Source organism: Toxotes jaculatrix, chromosome 19 (assembly GCF_017976425.1).
Source record: "Toxotes jaculatrix isolate fToxJac2 chromosome 19, fToxJac2.pri, whole genome shotgun sequence".
NCBI lineage: Eukaryota > Metazoa > Chordata > Actinopteri > Toxotidae > Toxotes > Toxotes jaculatrix.
This window is the reverse complement of record NC_054412.1, coordinates 15,068,734-15,083,626: the sequence shown is the minus strand read 5'-3', so window position 1 is coordinate 15,083,626 and position 14,893 is coordinate 15,068,734. Positions and strand designations below refer to the sequence as shown.

General features: G+C 42.0%; 1 protein-coding gene across 4 annotated transcripts in view; it reads left to right on the top strand.

Annotated features, from left to right (window-relative positions):
- The window catches only part of atad2b (ATPase family AAA domain containing 2B), a 64,656-nt gene that overhangs the window by 12,034 nt on the left and 37,729 nt on the right, over positions 1-14,893 (top strand). For 2 of the 4 annotated variants that reach the window (XM_041064625.1, XM_041064623.1), the window contains exons 18-24: positions 330-516; positions 708-893; positions 6,443-6,578; positions 7,812-8,005; positions 8,124-8,283; positions 11,273-11,395; positions 13,671-13,799. In XM_041064625.1, coding sequence (XP_040920559.1) covers positions 330-516; positions 708-893; positions 6,443-6,578; positions 7,812-8,005; positions 8,124-8,283; positions 11,273-11,395; positions 13,671-13,799 — 1,115 coding nt within the window. Of the gene's footprint in view, positions 1-329; positions 517-707; positions 894-6,442; positions 6,579-7,808; positions 8,006-8,123; positions 8,284-11,272; positions 11,396-13,670; positions 13,800-14,893 lie in introns of all 4 variants that reach the window. The other 2 variants (XM_041064622.1, XM_041064621.1) reach the window with 1 other exon arrangement.

Sequence of the window (14,893 nt, the reverse complement as noted above, 5' to 3'; positions counted from 1 at the left end):
CCATTGTTTTTCAAGAGAGGTTAAGCCAGCCTTTATTGTGTTTTGATTGCTTTTGTTTATCGCTTGATCACAGGTGTAATATACTCAGCTCAGTAAAGGCCCATCCCTGCAATTACATAAGAAGATTTTATAATGAAGCACTTTTCAGATGGCCGTGTTAGTGAGACCTGTACCTTTGTGTATCAACATTAGCTTAGTGCAACAGATGATCAGACGTGAAAAGAAAACTTCTACCGTGACGTTGCTTGTTTGGATGATGGTATGACTGCCTGTCATTGATCGTAAGGTGAGAGATAAAATGCTAACTATGAACTTCCATCTGCTTCTAGCTCTGCCCTCAAACAGCCCACAGCATACCGGCCTCGACTGCTGTTGGCTGGGGCCCCGGGCTCAGGACAGAGCTCCCACTTGGCCCCTGCCTTGCTGCACCACCTGGACAAGTTGCCAGTGCACCGCCTGGACTTGCCCACTCTCTACTCCGTCAGCGCTAAGACGCCAGAGGAGTCCTGTGCTCAGGTAACACACACGCACTGATTTGTGTTCAGACATTTCCATACAAAGTCATTTGTCGCACTGGTGGTTGAAATTTTGAGAAAATAAGCAGCTTACCTGCTTTTAGGTTTTATAGTGAATTGCACACTGATTTTTTTTCTATTCATTCAGATTAAAGCAAACAATATGTGCTTGACCAATCTGTGTGGTTGCAGGTTTTCCGTGAGGCCTGCCGGAGCATGCCCAGCGTGGTATTCATGCCACATATCTCAGAGTGGTGGGAGACGGTGGGTGACACTGTGAAGAGCACCTTCCTCACCCTGCTGCAGGATGTGCCCTCTTTCAGCCCTGTGCTTATCCTTGCCACTGCTGAGACTCACTACTTGCAGCTGTCAGAAGAGGTATAAAAACACACACACACACACACACACACACACAGACACACACCTGAGCTGACATTTTCAGATTTACTTTGAGGCCTGCCTTATGTTTTATTTATTTTTTTTGTGATTGCACATTGCTGTTGATGAAATGGCTGTCATTGTGTGAGAGGGGAGAGAGTTAACCTGATGTCTTTTAATGTGGCAGTGGAAGCTAAAGCATGATTCAAAGGTTTGTGGTTTTTTTTTCTCCTCATAGTCAGGGGCACTAGTGCAGACACACGCAGGGCATCACAGTCAAGGTCATCTTCTCCAACAGAGTTTTTATCTACTTTGGCTTCATCTCTCTTTACTTGTCATTTATCCCACTGCCCACTTTTCTCCCTGGGTATCCCAACCCCTACTCATTCATCCTTCCTCTTGGATTTATTATTCTCTTTCTGAAAGCCAAAGCAGAATCAGACCACCCGCAGTGGGTTAGGCTGTTTGGGACGGACTGAGATAGAGTTAGGGGAAATGGAGACAATTGGAGGGGGAAAAGAGACAGAGAAAAATAAGGAGGAGGGTCCTCTCTTGTCAAGCAACAGAAGGGCTTTAATTAGGTCAGAGGGTTGGCAGCCCCATGTCTTCACCCCAGGACACACACACAGCATATCAGTATGTCTGTGCAGACTGTGCAGGTTTTTTTTCTCCTCCTGTTTCTGTATTTGTGTATGTGTGTGGCTGCTGTTTTGGCAAGGCCTCAACCCTGGCCATACTCCAAGGCGGTAGAGGCTCTTGGGATGATGCCCTCTCTGTAGCTGACTCATTAGGACTGAGACACCTGGGCTTTTTTAACCTCTGTAGTTCTAGTTGCCACTTTTATCCTTAATGTTTTTTATTCTCTTTTGGTCGTTTTTACAATTCTTTCTATCTTAATTTATTCTTTGTTTTCTTTATATTGTGTTGCTGATAGTTCCCTGCAATTCTCTGTATTGTTTTTAGGCTTTTTACTTCACTGAGCGCCACTTTTTTTTTTTTTTGGTTGAGTCACATGCTGTGTTAAGAGATTAAGTATGAAAATGGAAGTAATCACACCCCGCAGATTGTTCAGCCACAGTGTCACAGGATAGATTGCTATTCATTACATACTAGGTGACTGGCAGAAACTGTGTAGGATTGGCAATTACTGCTTTCTTCAATTTACCTTTTCTTTGGTCATTGAACACATGGTCATGTAGCATGGCAAATTGGGAAGCACTTAATGGGACCAGTGGTGTGCTCAAGTCAACATGGAGCCAGCATGAGGGCATCGAGACTGTCCTCAGGCTGAGCTGGCTTTCTCCAGTGTTTTCTCTGTTTGAGTGTCTTGTGCTGCTAGTTTGTAGTAGGGACTTCATCATTGCACTGGTTAATCAGTTTTTTCTTAACTTGTGTACAGTTATATTGTAAAATACCTACTCTTTATTATTTTTTGAAAAATTATATTTAAAAACTTATCAGTGTGCCCGTACAACACAAGGTGCCTCTGTCTGTCCTCTTCCCACACAGGCAATGATAAACACATTGGAGATGATGAATGGTTGACACAAAGATGAACACATTGCATTACCCTTGTGCTGGACTTCTGCCCAGATAGTGCTTTATTTACTCTGAGAAAATGTTTCACACCTTGACTGTTTCCACCACTGACATTTTGGTTTCTCTATAAATGAACAGAAGATTGATTTCTTTAAAATATGCATCATTTGGCTCCAGTGTGTGCTTCAAACAAGCTTTAGTTTAAAGGTTAGTATTTTTGGTAATTTCAGCTGCTCAGTGAATTATTGAATTATTTACAGTAATAATGATTCTGGTTATTTGGGAGCGAGCTCTCAACTTATGTGACCAGATGAATACATCAACCCTAAAGACTTGAAATGTTCAAAAATGTGTTCAAATTAATTCAATGCAATTAAAATCAGGCCGACACAGAGAAGCTATGAGGAGGACAGCCATACAGACTATAGACAGCTACCACTGTTAGTGATTTTCAGTGTGATGCAGGTGTAACCACAAGCTCTGTGTTGAAGTCGGTAAGCGGCACATATCATGAAGTTGGTCCCACTGAAACATTGCCCCAGGTCTTCCAGAGAGAATACGATTATTTGCAGACTATTCGCTGGAAGAGTTGGTTTTGTTTAAGCCGTGTGTTTTCTAGCAGTTTTGTTTTGTCTAATAATTGGATTTATTTCTACAAGAAATAGTTTGTTTTGTCAAGTGAAAGTGTTTATTCTTTGTCTCAAAAGCCTCATCCAGGCAAGGTTTGAGGAGTTTTGGTTTTAATTTTTGGGCTCGGAAATGCTGCAGTCTTTGGTGCTTTAAGTGATTTGGCTATCTTTGAGGGTGTTGTTTCACTCTCTGGCTCTGAGAACATAGTGACAGCTGCTGTCTCAGCTCCAATCCTCAGCAGGGAACAGGCAGCATCCCTCCCCAGCCAAAACTGACACTACAGGCTTGGGTCCAACTACATAGCCTTCCTCCCTCCCTTAACAGCCGTTCACTATGCATAGATTGACTTCCCCTTCGGTGGAGGACCGATGGAAATTGCTAGAACATGTGACTGTAAGGGTGCAGTAACAGCAGTTAGAGGGAGATAGCGTTCCATTAGTCTTTATGCTGAGCGCTGTAACACTTTTTGGGATGTGTGTTTTGAGGCATCACGAGTGCACTGTAATGCATGAACCGCATGTTGAATTTGAATGTTTTCTCCACATTCTACCATAGGACATGATTATTGATGCATCAGGAATCTGGTCTCTAAGGCACAGCAGATGTAATGTAGTAAACAACAGCTACGTCTTCATTAGTATCTTCACCAAGTATCTGGACCTTTTTACTTTTGGATTTTTACTTGGATTTTTCTGTTTCTGTTTTTTAAGCTGACTTGTGATTTTGAAAAATGACCACCTCACTTTATTATAGGTGAGTGGGATTTCACTGATGCAGTTCATTTTTAAAGTGAAGTCTTTGAGCATGCTGCAGATCATGTTTCTGAGGTTTCAAATATACCACTGCAATTCTGTGCCGGAATTAACGTCCATAGTTTAACAGCTTAGAGACATACCCTATTTATTATGCACAACAAGATTTTGATCTGTATTATGGGTTCTGAATTACAAGTTGCAGTGATTACAGGCTAGACATGGAAGTCCATAGGTCCATTTCCCCTACCACATCCTCCCGCCATGTGTTACACGCCCTGTCCTCTCCTCTCAACTGGACATGCCTGGACCGTGTCCACAGGGATGGGATGCAACATGGAGGCATCAGAAGAAGCTGGTACCACCTCAGCTCACTCCTTACAGTGTGAAGATGTGGAGGTTTTACCCTGTTCTCCTTTTGGCCTCTTATATTTGCAGTCTCAGTTTTTCGGTCACTATCCAAAGCTCATGACCACAGCTGAGGGTTGGTGCATAGAGCACTGGATAAAGTGGCAGTTTCACCTTCAGGGTCAGCTCCCTCTTCAGTCCAGTGCAGCATCTGCATTACTGCTGACGCTGCACCAGGGTGCCTGTCGATCACGCGGCCCATCTTACCCTCATTCAGTTGTCACCATTTGCACTTTAGTGCGAACGTTATTGTCCAGATGTCGTTATCATGTCATTTTTCTTGTGCTTTGTTTATTTCAGGGTGCTTGCAGCACTTTTTTGTGCGATCCCTTCTAATTCTAATCATCTTTAAACTACTGTGATTCACGAAGGTGTCTCAGCTGTAGCTGTTTTTATGTGGATTACATGAGGAGCAATTTTCTCAAGCTGTGTTTTACTGCCAACTCATTTTCTGCTTGCATTAGGAATTTTTTTCCTTCAGAAAATTGAGATGTCGTAACTGAGCAGAGTCAAGCAATCTGACAGAGATGTTTTTACTTTGCTTTTAAGTCGATTTCAACAGTTCAGAATTGATCACGCTAGGAAAACAGGTGTCCAGTTTTGTTTTAGAGTTTCTTTAGTCAGCCAGACATCCAAAATTTTCTTTGTACCTCACCCATACCCCATTCCTCTTTTAAACCATTCATCTATATCTGCTCTCCCTCCCTGTGTCAACTGCTTTTATCATGATGAAAAGCACTGAGAATCATTACCTGCCTCCTACTTTGACTGTCTCTGGCTCCCCTGCTGTCTTCCTCTTTCTTATTTCATTCCTCCCTTTTTCCCCCCTCTTGTGAAGAGGGAATGCAAAATCCAGAGAGAGGGGTTAAGAGGGAGAACAGGAGGAGATGCAGAGAGAAAGGGAGAACAAACATGCCATGGGTAAGGGAGAGGATCGATGTGAAAGACAGATGGGGGGGAGATATAAAGTAGAAAGTAGGTGCTTAGTCAGCAGCAGGGCTTCCCATCGGGAATGGCCTTGAGCTCCATCACAGAACTGAACTGGGATCTTTGAAGCCCCCTGTAGCCCCCAGTATAGAAGCATACCAGTAATTAAGGTAGCTGGGATACGGCTTATGTATATTTATGCCAATACTGTTTTTTCATTAATCAGATAATTATAAAGATTAAATGAATTAACAGAAATGGTTTTGGAAAAAAAAATTGAACAGACTACTCCCTCCCAGCAAGGTGCAAAGTGAGTTTGTGAATGAATGTAAGCTGGATCATGGATGGTTTTGGGTAGCTATATGTTTGCAGTCCTAGCAGAATGATATAGTTGCAGGATGAATCCCTTGCTCTCTCATCTAGTTGTAGACTCATTCTCCCAGATACCTTAAAAATTAATGGCAAATTCACATAAGTGTAATAACTGTCAATCCACAATTTCTTCTAAGTGAGGAAAGTAGGTCTGTTTACAGTCTTGTGTTTCTAATTTGCAGATTTGCTGCTATTCTCTGATTTTATATTATAATAAACTGACTATTTTTGTGTTTTGCACTGTTGGTCTGACAAAATGGCCAATTTGAAGACGTTGCCTTAGACTTGGACATTTTTTAATATTTTTTTTTTTCAACATTTATATAAACAAAGCAATCAATTTATTCATTGAAATGAATTAATAATGAATAATGAAAGTAATCACCAGTTCCAGGCCTGATCTGGACTTTAATAAAAATAACAGAGGACTCATGTTTTTTGTTTTTTTTAAACTACTGTTGCAAGTAATTTGGAACTAATAAACTTGATATATTCACTAAGTCTGTAACATCCAAGCTGCATGCTTAGTTCCTGCTGCTCTCAGTTGTGCTTTTGCCTCACGTAGTGGCTGAAGAGAAGGGGCACACTGGCGACACTGTGTACTCAACAGTTCAGTATTTATAATGGAGCTCATTTTCAGTATGTGACAAACATAAACTGGACTTATCTGTTCAGTGCAGTGAGTGTACAAAATGAAGCTGGATTAAAATGAGTATCCTCTAAAAAAGAAGTAGATTTAGTGCATAAAACCTAAGAATGAGAAGAGAATGTGAGACATAAACCGTAAAAGGTGCCATCATGGACTTTGCACTTGCTGTTCTGCATCTTTGGATTACAAAAGGGGTTTAAATTGGAAGGGCAAACAATATATGGTTATGGTTATTTTACTCCCTACTAACTCCCTAATTGTTTTTAATGCAGGTGAGAAGTATATTCCAGAAGACCTATGGGGAGGTAGTAACCCTGTGCCCTCCAGGAGACGAGGACAGGAGAAACTTCTTCTCTGACCTGCTGCTGGTCCAAGCAGCCAGGGCTCCACCACGCCTCAGGAATGCAGGTACTTGCTTTGTTCACTTATGCATCTCCACTGTCAGTCCTAGATGGCAGTGTTGTCTGCATGTACCTTTTTTACCTTCCTAGCTCTGTTTTCATTCTTTCCCACAGTCTTTTTTAGATCCTTGTTGTTATTTGTTGGACATGCTTGCCAAATCCTGTTTGTGTACATATTTCACATCTGCACACTGGAGTTAAATGTTTGCCATGTTCGAATCGGTTTAATGCCGCTTCAGATTGAGAATAGAGACATACGGATGTAAGATATTTAGGGTGGTGCACACACAAGTGTAAGATTAGCCCGGACTTCCCTATCCCTCACTCACATCAAAATTAGGCCACTCCACAATCACATCCCCATCCACCCTTCCAACTGCCTCATGTCACTGCCTCAGTCCTCTGTGTTCTCCAACCGTCCGTTCCAGTTCAATATGAGAGAGGTGTCCACCTGGGCTTTCAAATGGAAATGGTGCCTAGCTTTCTTCCTCATTGATGCAAGGCGGGGGTCCTCCGCTTTACTCGCACGGTGCTCTTCAGGGGTTCCTGCCTGACTAAGACAGCAGTCTGGCCTCCAGCAGAGAGGCCGGCAAAGAAGCAGGGAAAGGAATTGCTATGAGAGGGCCCGGCCGCTATTAGCCATAATTAGAATCAGGGTTCGGATTGCTGCTAGTGAGTGAATCGGCCTTAGGTGCTGTGGAGCCTTCCTAACTATGTCTGCAGATGCCTTGGGCTAAGACTGGTGCCTTGGGAGAGGAGGAGAGGATATCTGCTTGCCTTGCTTCATCACACTGTCATTGGCCAGAGGCTATTCCTTAGTGTATTTCAAAATCTGTTTGGGAAGGAACGTAGCTGTATTATTATCTTCAGCTGCAAGAATCTTAAAACCGTTTTTTTTTTTCCTGGGGTAAGTACTTTTTGTTGTGTGTCTTCAATTGTGTTAAAAGGAAATGGTCAAGGATCAAGTCTGAGATGGGACTGTTTGTTCACTTCACACCAATGTGCTAGCTTTAAGTTTGTATTTTTTTGCCTCGCTGTAGTGATTTAGCCTGTAGCTGAGGCCTTTGTATTGTTGTTCAACTATGATTCACAAAGATTCCTAACTTTTTCTGTGAAACTTTCTTGGCGTTAGATTTTTATGTCTTACCTATAGATGGAAGCTGGGTTTATTTTGGGTTTTCGTCTTATTTTTGCTACTCACTTTTTAAAAAAAAATTTTTTTTTGTTTCTCTTCCAGCAGAAAGGTGTGACGAGGTACTGCCAGTGGCAGAGGCTCCAGGCCCCAGAGCCTTGTCAGCAGAGGAACAGCGCCGCCAGGTTGAACAGGAGGAGAACACATTACGGGAGCTCAGGCTCTTTCTCAGGGACGTGACCAAGCGCCTGGCCACTGACAAACGTTTTAACATCTTCAGCAAGCCAGTTGACATTGAGGAGGTAAGGAGGAATGGCCTCACGGAGGGAGAGGCACTTTGGTATCTCATCGTTTGACAAAGCCTTAATCTGACAAAGTTTTAGGCCTTTTACTAAAATGACTGGTGTGTTTCTGTGTCAGGTGTCAGACTACCTTGAAGTGATTCGGCAGCCTATGGACCTGTCCACTGTCATGACCAAGATTGACACCCACAAATACCTGACAGCGAAAGACTTCCTGGTGGATATTGACCTCATCTGCAGCAATGCATTAGAATACAATCCTGACAAGGACCCTGGAGGTGAGGAGGAAAATTACATGGACATACTCATGCACACACACACATGGACATACATGTAAGATATTTTACCTATATGTGCATGCAGTATAGATAAGACATGCATAAAACTGCGTGTGTATGCAATTCAAATGCTTGCTGTCCAACAGAGAGTGCCTCTGTGTACATAAACGCAATCATACCACAAATCGGCCACAGCTAAAACTGTTTAAATATCTAGCCTTTTTATACAAAGCTAAGTACATCACAGTGCTACCTCTTTAGGCCACAGACCATATATTGATCGATCTTCTCATACAGCCCTTTGTAGGAAAGCAAATTATTAAATTTTCCCAAAAGTTTTAATCCCAAACTCACCAATATCTACATCTATCTTTAGACATATAGATCTATCTTTACTCATGAAACTTTCAGTCCCTTGGTAATAAGTCATCATTAGACTACTCAAATAAGTATGGCCATGTGTTTCTGTAGTTATTGTTGTGTTCCATTAGGCTGTGATTGTGTGAGTAAAAAGTAATTAGATTTAACACTTAATGACTTATGAAGAGGGCTTCCAGGCAGTAAAATTGCAGAACCTCAAGATAGTTTTCTTCAACTTGGAAATTCAAATGAAGTAAAATGCATCCAGCCCCCACTGAAAATAGCATTTCCACAGTGTGATTCGTGCTCTGTAGCTGAGGAAGGCTGCATATGCATGAAAATTTAATTGTGTCTCTTTTCTTGCAATTTGAACCAACTTTTACCTCATCCTTCTTCCCTTCTCAGCACCTTTTTCTAAGCCGAACATGGGCTTCATAATGAGCGTTGGAAAACTCATGTACACACAAGCAAACAAACAAAGAAGCCTGTTATTTGCAATAGCTTACAAATAAATTGGATTTATATTTATTTTTTAAATGGGTTGCTTGCTTTTGCGACAGGGAAAAGCCTGTGCGAAGAGAGATACATGTTTTTTTTATTTGTGTATACGCAGAAGGTAACTTGGAAAAATGAGAGAAAGTTAAGAACAGCTTGTTGCGCAAAAGAAAAAAAAAAGTACTTTCTACTAGAATCAAATCCTCAGTAGCAATACCAATAATGTTAATTGAAAGCTGCATGCTGTAGGCCTGCTTCAGACCATTCAATTGATGTGACCATTTTAATTCTCGCCTTGTGTATTTAGCTGCTTGGGTTCCCTCACAAGGATATAGCAGCCTGATACTAATGGGAAGCAATTCTCTGCCAGCCCAAATGAATAAATCATATCTCTGTCTTTGCAGGCAAGGGCCTGGGTCATTTGTTGGGATGCAGGGTCTACAAACGATACACTAAAGGGGAAAAATGCAATTAGGCAGTTTAATAAAGAAGACTAACGAAGCCTCTTGCCTGCTAACCCAGCGCTTGGCCCAGGGAATATGGCCCAGGCGCTGCACAATTATGCTGCAGGGGTAGTTCTACACCAGCTCACAAAGTGCTGGGAAAAAAACTCATTATCCCTCTGTGGTCTGGTTCTCCTTGTCCTTCACGCTGTCTTTATCATACCATCCTCCACGTACAATCATGTTGGCTTCCGTGTCTTGTACCTCCCCACCTTGCTAAATAATTACTTTATGTTAAAAAGGACAATATCTCTGTGCTCCACAGTGTGACTCAGTGTCACAAATACTTCTTTGTTGCTCGAGGGAAATGGTGTTAACAACCCCCTATAAAGGAACACATAAGCAGCAGCGTTGTATATCGGTGCGGTCTTTTCTGTTCTAGATGCGGAGGTTAGGCAGAGCCCATAAGGATGCTGATGAGCTCTCGGCTTTCCACCTGGCCTTTGACACCTCTTCCACTGACGGGCATTTTTGCCCTTAAAATGCACTTGCATGTACGCACACTCAGAAATACTCTGTCAGTAGAAAAGCGCACACACACACCAACACACACACACACACACATACTTGTACTTGTATCTTTGTGAGAACACTCGTTGACACAATGCATTCCCTAGTCCCTTACGTTAATGGTAACCATCTTAACTGAATGTCTAACCCTAACCAAAATCCAATTCTAACCTGAACCCTAAACCAGATCTTGACCCTCAAACACCCCTTTAAAGTTGTGAGGACTGACCAAAATGTCCTCACTTTCCCACAATGTCTTCCCTCCATAAGGTCTGTGCTTGTTTGGTTCTCACAGAGATAGATTTGCAGGTACACACAGACATGCACACACACACACACAGAAATTGCCTCCATCGCAATTAGGTAGCCATCCTCCAATTAGATAAAGGAAGCTGGCATATTGTGACCCCTCTGCCACTCTCTGCCTGAACTGTTCTCCCTCAGCCTGCCGTAATGAGAGACGGCCTGTTTACAGTGGCTATGCTTTTGGCCTGTGTCTTCAGCTCAGTCTTTATTTTCCCTCCATGGATGCGGGAGCAGGGAAGAAGGAGGATTTAATGATGCTCTCATGCATCTAAGGGTAAAGGAGAATAAGAGTTATGAAGGTGTAAGGAGCGTAGGTGCACGCGAGAGAGAATGAGTTTTCATTTGAAAAATATTTCCGATTGTATGAACTGTATGTGCCTACGTGTGTGTGTGTGTGTGTGTGTGTGTACCCGCCTTTGTCTTAAATGGAAGATATCAAGACTTTCCTGCATGTCTGAGTTCTGCCTTTTAACATTTCTCACCAAAGCCGACTCAGTCCTTTTTATTCACACTGTGAGAAAATGCTACAATCCCCTCTCTCACAGATACAGTTGAATGGGGTGGGCTTGCTATCGACTCTTTGCCTTAAATACATGATAGGGTGTGGAGAACACGCAACATCAAACTGCAGACTACAGTCCTGCACAAACAGGCTTTGATGCTAGGAAAAAAAAAGAAACTGATATCTAAGCGGGGGAAAAACTGAAAAAGAAAACTGCTCTTGAACATACATACACACACATATCCACACAGAAAAGCAGGGTTTTGTGTCTTGTGGCACTAGTGTTAAGTTTCACTGTCTCTCCCTTTCTCAGACAAGGTAATCAGGCACCGAGCATGCAGTTTAAAGGACACAGCCCATGCTATGTTTGCTGCTGAGCTGGATCCCGAGTTCGACCGCATGTGTGAAGAGATCAAGGAGGCGCGCCGGAAGAGAAGTAAGAAAATCATTTCAATGAAGCAGAATGGAGAACACACACCATACAATTTGAACAGATGTCTGTTAACATATTTTTATCTACCTCTTAGCTACTTATGAAAAATATGGTTTTGCAACTTTAATAAACAAAAAAATTTTTTTTTTTTTAGTTTATTACATTCATTTGTCAGGGACCATGTGCAAAAACACATATATCTCATACAGAGAGAAAAGATGTATTGTACCAGATTTAGCTACTAACTAATTTCTATCTAATAACTCCAGTTACTTGATAAATATCCATTATTTTGTCTTCACTGCCCTCTTTATCCAGGGGTAGTTGTGTTCATTATGTTACGTGTGGAGCAGGCTAATGTAGCACACTAATAACACTGAACTTAAAAGCATCATTTGTTTATCTAAATAAATAAACACTGTGGAAGAATACTCATTCACTTGAATAATGAGCCCTAGCCAGTCCATGTTAGTTGTGCAGTTCTTTGCCTGCCCTCTTCCCCTCTCTCTCTTTTTTTTTTTGTAGAAAACCTTTGATATATTATTTTGGAGAATAGAAACCTGCTTTTAGGAGAAAAAAAAATCTGTATGGTAGCCCAGTAGTACTTGATGGAGCAGTCAATTTTTAGTGCAGAGTATGTGGCGCAGAAAGGAGTGATGCCCGAGGCTCCAGTGTTCCAGACAGTACCTTCTGTGCTAGCTGTCTGCTTGGCGCTCTGCATCTGCACACTAACCAAACAGCCCCAAGCAGTGTTAAGTGGACTGAGGGTAAATCTGAATTAGGCTTATGCACATAGAAACACACATATATGATGTCGTTAAATAATATGCTTGAGCTTTTAAATGTTGGGTTTTATGTAAGTTGTCAAATATTGGAGCACAGAGACATGTAATCATATGCAAATATTCCTCTTCCTAGACTTGCCAACATGGGAATAGGCTAATTAACACTTCTGTATATTGAACACTGCACCCATGTAACAGTACTCTCACTTTCCTATGTAAAACAGTGTTTTATAATATAATAATATACTAGTCACTCAATGAAAATGTGTAATTTATATGTCTTATCGTGACTGAGCTAAGTCCAGCTGTGCATTTTTCAAGACCAAACATGTCTGTGTGCATATGTTTAAGCACACCTTCACATATTATGCACAATCTTACACTCACTCGCAAATGCATCTAGAAGGAAGACAAGACTGCACAATGTCACCGTTGGTCCCTGAAACCACATTACAATCACAAATTCACAAACATATATTCAATAGGTATATTTTTTTTATTTATTGAATGACTGTGAACTCATGTCCCTCCCTGGACTTCATGGTTTTTGAATTTATTTTGATGAGAAAATAGAACCATTTTGTTACTTCAGAGACACGTTTTAGTTCTTTCCCCATGAAATATGCTCTATCTTTACCTTTCAGAGAGATGAACCAGTCTCACTCACGTTTTTGTTCAGCTCTATCCTGATTTGTTTTTTTTGATTGGGTTTTTTTTGGTTACATTTTATAAAAATTTCAAATTTCAGAAGTGTACTGAGGGAACTTCACACAAAGACCCGATTTCTCTTTCAAAATATTATCTACAGTACACACAGCACTACCCCCCTGAGGGCCTATTGACTTCTGACTTAAGCCACAGAGGCCTGACTCTTCCATGTCAAGCGGGAAACTTATCAAAGAGGAAGCAATTTTCAGAAGTCGCTGTGTTGCTTTTGATTTCCTCTTTTAGCAGCTAAAAGCACAAGATGCTAAATGAATATTGCAGGAGCAGAAGTCAGCTGCCTGAGAGGAGGAATACAGGGGTGTAAATATTTCATCTTGCAGTCAAGGTCCTGCTATAAAGCTATCAATTAGCCCAGCACTGCATGATGTCCACTTGCAGCAGTGTTCAAACGTCATAGTGCATCTGGGGGGATTTTCTCCCGTGTGACAAGATGAAAGGAGCTGTGTGTGAATTTTGGCCAAGAAACTGAAAAGTTGAAATGTCTCCATTTTCAGGGGCTTGTATGCCCATACGCTCCACTCCTGTTTTTCATTCTCAGAGTCAAACATACAGCCATTGCAAATGATATTTGTATTAATAGTTGTGCTGATTGACAGATGGTTGTACCATATCAACCCTCTGGTCATGTTTCTCTGTCAGATCAAATTTTTATCATTGGCTGGTGTTTTCAGAAATGTTTTCCCATTTGCACAAACACATGCACTTGCACACGCTCACACAAAGAGTTTTGTCTGTTGTCGGTAACTGATCCTCTGTGGGCACTGCAGACCTCCAGACGCCAGCTCAGCTGACTGCAGCTCCAGGCGCTGTGGCAACCAGAAAGCACCACACTGCAGGAGAGGAGCAGAGCAGGAGCAGCACTCAGGGCGAGGCCACTGAAAAACAGTGCACCACTAGTGAGTATTCAGCCGTTCACACCACACACGTTTATAATTGATACACAAGCTGAACAGGGTTGCTGATGAGAACTACAGAGTGATCATGCAGATCTGTGTCCTCTATACCCCATGTATCCAACCAGTGCTGAGTCTAGTGCCCAGGCAGAAAATGCACAGTCACCATGTCCCAAATAAGTGTTTTGGTAGATAAATTATCTAACCAAGTTGAGTATGAAATGGTGAAAAATGACTAGCAAATTCTCATGTTTACCTGAATAGCTAATAATATTTTTCTGTTTTGTTGACCTCATTTATAAAATACTTGTATAGTAGTTTTTGTGCACATGCACATACTAAATGTTTCTGCATAGTTTTGAGGAAGCAATACATAGCGCGTACATAAATCAATCATAGTCTCTCGATGTATACTATTACCCCTTTGTTTTGAACACGCTCAAACTTCAACTCTCTCTTCCTCACCTTGTTGTTTTTTCTGTCTGATGCCGCAGCACGCAGCTGTGTTGTATTACACCAGTATGCCAGATGTATGTGATACCATACACCTGCCTGCACTCACACACAGACACACACACACATATATTTCTCAGCAGTGGAGAAGCAACGCAGTGAGCAGCCTCATTAGCAAGACTGCTCTCTCCTAACCACTCAGAACATGACCACGCCACAGAGCAATTACATGCCCACCTGTGGCAAATGGCAGGTGCCTAAGGGTGAAGGGAAGGCCTGGCATGAGCAGGGGGGCAGACTAATGAGGCTGTTACCTGAACAAATCAGAGGTAAGCAGGTTTTAGATGTAATCCGAAAAAATGCCCTCCAGCTCCCACCTGGACGAAATATGGAGAGTTGGGCTGAAAGAAGCAGGTCAGAATGAGATGTGCAGAGTCTACCTGAGACATTCAAGAGTGTGGAGGAAGGATAGTGACATAAGCTCTGAAGGAGAACACTATGGTTGATTATTGTGTCCTTGTAGTTCAGCTGTCCAACACAAGGTGGTGCTTGTCTCTCATGAGAGTGTTGCTAATAGAACCCCTGCTGTGTGGGTAAACCATTACTTCTTCCTGGGAGATGGTCCCCTCTTGAGAGATGAGGAC